Source organism: Spinacia oleracea, chromosome 3 (assembly GCF_020520425.1).
Source record: "Spinacia oleracea cultivar Varoflay chromosome 3, BTI_SOV_V1, whole genome shotgun sequence".
Taxonomy (NCBI): domain Eukaryota; kingdom Viridiplantae; phylum Streptophyta; class Magnoliopsida; order Caryophyllales; family Amaranthaceae; genus Spinacia; species Spinacia oleracea.
Window position 1 is genome coordinate 13901141 of NC_079489.1, and position 7653 is coordinate 13908793.

General features: G+C 35.7%; 1 protein-coding gene across 1 annotated transcript; it reads right to left on the reverse strand.

The window, feature by feature from the left end:
• Positions 1–2561: 2561 nt before the first annotated feature.
• On the reverse strand, positions 2562–3626 carry LOC130469490 (uncharacterized). Its single transcript, XM_056838831.1, has one exon. The coding sequence runs from the start codon at positions 3624–3626 to the stop codon at positions 2562–2564; it is 1065 nt and encodes a 354-aa protein (XP_056694809.1).
• Positions 3627–7653: the final 4027 nt, after the last annotated feature.

The window sequence follows — 7653 nt, forward strand, 5'->3', positions numbered from 1 at the left end:
CTTTATTCCATTGTCTTGATGCCTGTTTCAAACCATATAGGGACCTTTTGAGTTTACAAACCTCTCCTGGTTTTGCCTTAGTGTAACCAGCAGGAGGAGTCATGTAAACTTCCTCATCAAGAAAACCATGCAGAAAAGCATTGTTGACATCAAGCTGATACAGTGTCCAATTTTTCATGGCTGCAAGAGCAATAACTATTCTCACAGTAGCAAGTTTAGCCACAGGAGAGAAAGTTTGGTTGAAATCTTTGCCTTCTATCTGTTGATAACCAATAGCAACAAGTCTTGCCTTATGCTTATCAATTGTGTAATCTGGATTGAGCTTTGTTCTAAAAATCCATTTAGAACCAATAGCTTTCTTGTTCTCAGGTAGCTCAGTTAAATCCCAAGTGTCATTACTTTCAAGAGCCTGAATTTCCTTTTCCATAGCTAGTACCCAATTTTCATTATTTTTGGCTTGGTTGTAATGCTTTGGATCAGAAGAAGAAACACACACAGAAAAAGCAAGGGATTCCCAAGTGTCATAGTCATTCAATGCTAGAGAAAGTAACCAGAGATCATCAGGTTCCATGGTAGAAGTAGAATCAATGTTAGGAAATGTATTGCTGACATTGAATGAAAGAGATTCACTGTCAGCACTATTTGGTGGAAGTGTTCTATCTCTGTGAGGTACATAGCCACCCACAAAGTCTTTAAAGGTGGATGGAGGTTTAATTGGTCTGGTAGATTTCCTTAAAACATGTATAGAATCTGTGTTTGGGTTTAGAATAGGAACATGTTCAGAAAGAGGGGAAATGGTGGAATCAGAAGTAGAAAGAGAATTGTGAGAAGAAAGAGATTCAATAGGTGTGTTTGGGGAATTGTGTGGAGATAAAATGTCATTTTCAGTATTGACATTTTGAAAAGAATCAAGAGAAATAGAAGTATCAGACTCAGTAAACAAGTCATTGTTGTCTTGTGCTCTAGCAGTTCCAGAATCACCAGCAGATCCAAAATGAACCAATTGAGGAGTGGGAGATAACTTGGACTGAGAAGACAGTTTGTATGGGAATATATTTTCAAAGAAAATAACATCCCTTGAGACAAATGTGGTATGAGTGTCCAAATCATAGAGCTTAAAAGCTTTATACCCACCAGGATATCCAATGAAAAGACATCTTCTAGTTCTAGGATCAAATTTATCTCTGTGAATGTGACCATTGTGAGCAAAACAAAGAGAACCAAACACCCTGAGCTTGTCATAAACTGGTGGAACTTGGAACATGATCTCAAAAGGAGTTTTCCAATTTAACACTTTGCAAGGAATCTTGTTAATCAAAGAAGTTGCTGTCAGAATACATTCTCCCCATAATTTCTTAGGAAGATTGGCATGAAATCTCAAAGCCCTAGCTATTTCAAGAAGACTCCTATGTTTTCTCTCAACTCTGCCATTTTGCTGAGGTGTGTATGGCACACTTTTCTCATGTAGGATACCCTTAGCAGCAAACAAGGATCTACATGACTCATTGACTATTTCAGTCCCATTATCAGATCTGATTTTCTTAACCTTGGTGGTAAATTGAGTTTCAACCATGGATAAGAATTCAGATATGACTTTTTCAGTTTGCATTTTGTTATGCAACAGGAATGTCCATGTAGTTCTACTGTGATCATCAAGGATAGTAAGAAAATAGGATGCCCCATCCAAACTTTTGACTTTATAAGGGCCCCATAGATCCATGTGTATTAAGTCAAAACATGCAAGGGATCTGTTTTCACTCACACCAAAAGGAAACTTGTGTTGTTTTGAACTAAAACATACACCACAATTGTATTCAGTTATTCCTTTGCAAAAATCAGCATTAACATATTTCATCTTGGACAAAGAAGCATGTCCTAGCCTAGCATGCAGTAAATCAAGATCAACTCTATGTTGTTCCTTATTTACAGAGATACTAGTACTAGTTTTATTTGGTAAAACCAACTGGTTCACATCAACTAGGTTTCCCACAGTATTACAACTTGTATGTTGGGTAGCCTCTCCTTGTTGTATGCCAATACTTGACTGCTTATTTCCAGAATTTGCAACAAAATAGTAAAGGCCATTTGTCCTCTTTCCAGTGCCAATCAAGACAGATTTAGATGGGTCCTGGAAAGTATACCCAACAGTGGTGAATTCAACTTGAATGCCAGTGTGTTCTATCAATCTACCAACAGATAACAAGTTGTGTTTGAAACCTTTAACCAGCAGAACATTGTGCAGAACCAGATCATCACTCAAAACAACATCACCCATGATTTCAACAGTTAACTGAGATCCATCAGGTAATCCAACCTTAATAGGATTTTTAAGTGTTCTTATGTTGATTAACATATGTTCATTATAAGTCATGTGATTACATGCACCAGAATCCACAATCCACAAGCAATCATCAAGCATTTCATTCACAGAACAGTTGAGGGAATGAGATATTATACCTGCATAGTTTGCATAGGAACAAGCCATTCCATTGCTGGTGTTGTTTTGTGACTGCTTGCCTTTCATGGCCTTCATGACCTCTTGACAAATAGCATTCAGCATTTCATTGTTGACTGTTGTATCCAGCTCCAGTATCATCCAGAGGACAGTCTGCAAAGTCAATGTTAGTATGAGCATTTGCAGCAATTCTGCCACCTTGTGAACTGTTTCCCTTGGAAGCTTTGATTGTATTGTACCAATCAGGATATCCAATGATCTTGAAACACTGGTCAACAGTATGACCCTTTCCTTTGCAATGTGTACACTGCCTGTTCATTTTATCTTTCTTCAGATCTTTCCAATCTTTCTTCCCTTGTGTTGATCCAACACTTCTGTAAGCCTGTGCAGCCATTGCACTGCTATTCATAGCATTGCTTTCCACTGCAGCATGACACACTTCTTTCTGTTTTTCAATCTGTTGAGTAATAGAAAATACTCTGTTTATGCTAGGTAGTGGATCCATTGACAGAACATTAGTCACAGTGTTTTCAAATCCACCATTCAAACCAAGTAGGAATTTCATCATTTTGTCTTCTTCTTCAAATTCAGCTACCTTCTTCATGAAGTTACAACTGCATTGTAACAAAGCACCACAAGAACAGGTAGGAAACGCCCTCAAATTCTGCATTTCATCCCAAAGTTTCTTCAGTTTTCCATAATAACTGACAATAGTCATGTTTTGCTGAGTCAAATTCTCAATCTCCTTTTTCAGCTGATAGATCAATGGTCCATTGGATTGACCAAATCTTTCAGTCAATTCTCTCCATAATTCCACAGCAGTGTCAATGTATCCAAAATCATCAGCTAAATCATGATTCATTGAGCTTAAGATCCAGCTAATTACCATAAAATCAGCACGCTTCCATTTTAAGTAATCCTTATGATTAATTGCAGGTTTAGCTATCTCACCATTGATGAAACCCTCCTTGTTCTTAGCAATTAAGGCTCGTTTAACATTTCTGCTCCATCGCACAAAATTTGTACCAGAAAATACTACAGCAACTAATGCAGAAGTCGGATTATCAGAATTTGCAATGAAATAAGGATCAAGATTATCACTATTACCTCCTTGATTCATGTTGTTGTTTTGAGTGTGTGATTGATTTTCTTCTGAATTCTCAAACGCCATCACAATCTTAGGTAATCAATCAATCTGATTCTATAACTTTGCGCAAGAAAATTTCGCAATCGCAGAAATTTTCGCAACAAATTTTCAGATAAGATGATCGAAAACAGATCTTTAATTTGTTAATAGTATGAGAAAACCTCAAGATCAAGCAACCTCAATCTCTTACCAGAGATTAAGCTCTGATACCATATAGAAACTGAGCGTGAGTATGAAGATATTTTGGAGAGAATTGTCAGTTTTCATTAACTGAATCTCATAAAGAGGAAGAAATAAGAAAGCAGCAGCTTAAATACAACAATACTACAAGCTTAGCCTAACAACTTGCTGACTAGGACTAACTAACTTGTAACAACTTTTGTGTAAGGGAAAATAAATCAATAACCATAAATAATCAGCTCCTATAACTTACAAAACAAAAAAACCAAAAACTGAAAAACTGGCAGTGATATCCAACGAGCCCTAAGGTTTTTAAAAAACAAAATTAATTTTTTTCTTAAGATGTTAAAAGCCAAAGAATCCTGAACGATTAAACTATTTAGAAAAATACAAACTTTTATATAAGACGGTCTTTTACAAAAGATCCTCTTGTTGTCGCCCAAAATGCCACCTAAGATGTTGACATCAACATTTATTTGTACTATTTTCGAAAAATATATACATACGCGTTTTCATTTTCATTTTCATAAACCTAATTCATTTCTTTCTCTCTCCTAAATTCTCCGCCCCATCTCTCCCCCCCCCCCTAAACTCAGAACTGCTCCTCTCTCCTCCATAACTAAGCTAAAGGATCGGTGGGGGTGGTGGAAGTGCGGCTGGGGCTGCTAAGGAGAGCGGTGGATTTTGGTTGGTCGATGTTCGTCGAACGAGGCAGATCAATCAGGCGGTAGCGGTGGTGGTAGTTGGATCTCCTCCTTTTATTTCGGCGATTCAGGATTGGTCAAAATAGGATCTCCTCCTTCTGGTTTTGACGATTCTTATGCGCAGTAAGTTAATCAATTTTCTCTTCAATTTTGTGAACAAATTGTATAAATAATCAGTTGAGATTGAAGGATTTTGATTTTTGTAAACAGGCGACGATCTTCTCCTTTTGTAGATAGGAGGAACAATCGATGTTATCTCGCAGCGTTAGGCCACCGCGAGATCCTCCGCGACCATGGAAGTGCGGCTGGAGAATCGTGTCAGGGAATGCTAGTTCAAGATGGCGGCGAGGAAAGGGAGGTGAGGCGGTTAGGGATGAGGTGTGAAACTTCTCGCCTTGAAGTCGCCGCCTGATGCTGGAGTTGCGGTGCTCGGGCTTGCGTTGCTCGGTGCTGCTCGCCATCAGATTCATCAATGACGGTCATATTCTTTCAGCTGCCGCCGCTGGCTAGTTGATCTTCTTCTTCTTCTTCTGTGGTGGTTGCTGTCGTTGGTCCGCTGCTGCTTCTGCCACTAGTGGTAGTTAAATCGTGATGTTAATGTTGTTTCGCGTTACCTCGTTGCTGCTATGTGTTGTTGTAATAATGCTAGTACATAATTTTATTGGAAATTATCTATGGTAGCATTATACTTTTGTAAATCCTCATTGGTAACAAATTTCTGCTACTTTCTCTAAAATAACATTAGCAATCTAAATTCTCTCTAACATAACATTATTTCATTAATTTTGACCTAATTAGCCAATCTAATACTAACTGTGGTTAAGCATCTATAAAACTTACTAAATGAATGTATGTGTACTATAGTCAATTCTCAAGTCCTAACCAACTTCACTGATAATTCATTAACGCCGTTTAAATTTTATTCTCCTTCCTAGCCTACGTCTCAAAGAGAAGTTGTTAAATTTCCCTCTACAACATTGTGCCCTCTGCAGCACCGCACCGTCAACCGACGCCAACTTCGTTGCTTTACCTGCATCAGCTCCTCGATTTCCTCTACTTCAGGTTTTGAAAGTTTGATTCTTGTTAAATATTATTAGTTAAGCACGATTATTTGAGGGGGTAGGGTTAATTTTCTTGCATTATGATTACATATTGTTATGAATTATGTATTGTACGAAGTATGAATTATTTAAGGAGAATTGTGAATTATGGTTGAAAAGTTTGTTGGGTTAATTAAGGAAGGGGGATTGATTTGGTTGAATTATGTATTGTCATGAATATTTAAGTGTGAGAATGGTAAATTGTAAAATGATCAGATAAACTCCAAAGAGGCAAAAGCTAGCAAAGCAGAAAAGAAATACCTTGAAAATAGTAATTGGTAAGGGAAAGAAATATCTCCACACTAACCCACTGCACTATGATTACATAGTCTTTTCTATCGAACTTGGGGTGAGTTGATTGTCTATGTCTCATTGATGCTCTTTTCTTAGGGACAAGCAAAAGTTTATCTTGGGGGAGTTTGATATATTCATATTTTATAGTGTTGTTTTTACCCCCGTCCCTTAGTATTTTTCGATCTTAAATGAGCTATTCAGAGCTATTTTAGTACTAACATGTGTGTTGTGTAGTGTCTCTTGAGTTTTCAGGTTGTTTAAAATAATATTGTGTAAAATCATGCATGAAGCTTTAATTTTTCGAATATTAATCTTCCGACCCTTTTCATTTTAAATTTGACATATAGATTATATGTACATTTTGTATATTATTCTCTATATCATATTTAACCATATATATTATTAATTGGACGATATTCCTTGATTGATGAGAGTGACATAAGTCAACATATATACAAACTAATCTACATAATTATATATAGGCTATAACTTAGTAATGGCTAATCACCTATCTAATGAAGGATTACAAACCCTCACATATTTACATTAATGGTTATATTTATGGGGTATTTTCATTAATAGTTATGATTAAATAACATAGAGGGTAGTTTAGTAAAATCCTTGAGAGACACCAAAAGCAAGATTACGAAAATAACCCTCCCCTCTTGGCTTATATAATACTTATTTTATTTGTTGCACATTCTAAATTAAATTTAATGATGATACTCATAATGCATATTTCCTTTATTGCTACAAAAAAAATGTATCTTCTCCTCTATTAAATACTCCCTCCTTTCCTAAATACGTGTCACGTTTCTAAAAATAGCGTTATCTTATATAAGTGTCATGTTTCTATTTTTGAACACCCATTTTTCTCACTTTTCCATACACTTTTCTATAAATCATTCTTAAACATTCTACACTTTTTCCACTTTCCAATCCCTACATCCACTTTTATTTGTACTTTATCATTAAACAATTATCTAATTTATCCTTTCTCCAAAAAAAGCACTCTTAATCATTGTTTTTCTTATACAATTCTCATTTTTCTTAATACTCGTTTGCCCTGCACATTCATCCAAATAGGACACATGTTTAGCAACGAAGGGACTATATATTATAAAAAAAAAATTAAGAAACTTGTGTATCGCACGGGGCTAAAAACTAGTTTGATACTCCCTCTGTATTTATTTAAGGGATACACTTGCATTTTCCGGCCGTATTTATTTAAGAGATACACTTGCCACTTTTAGTAACTTATCAACCCCACCATCTAATTAAATAATATATCTACACCCCATCCCAACCCATACTCCCTAAAATGACATGGTCCCCACTTGTTTTTCTTATTAAAATATCTATTCAACCCCACTTGTTTTATTACTTTATTTCATTCAATTCTTTTTCTTAATACCCGTGTCCGACCAAGTGTATCTCTTAAATAAATACGGAATGAGTATATTTAAAGAGGAAGGAAATTGGTTGAGAAAGGAAACAAATTACGTACAAGTAACTGGTACTTTTTCCCACTTTTTATAATGGTTTAAAAAGGAAAGAAATCTTTTTTATAAGGAAAAGGTAAATATTCTTAATGTGAAAGCTTTTCATTTAATTGATGTAAAAATTTAGGAAATTTAAAATTATTTAATTTAAAAAAATTAAAGTTTATTTCCCCTTTTTCTAAAATTTTGAAAAGTTCTGTTTCCCTATTTCCCGCTTCTGTTTCATGGTTTTATGCAACCTTGACACGTATTTCTTTCTCTCTATCTTCTC

Excerpts from the sequence above, each read along its gene's own strand:
- LOC130469490 (XM_056838831.1), bottom strand. The coding sequence starts at position 3,626 with ATGGCGTTTGAGAATTCAGAAGAAAATCAATCACACACTCAAAACAAC.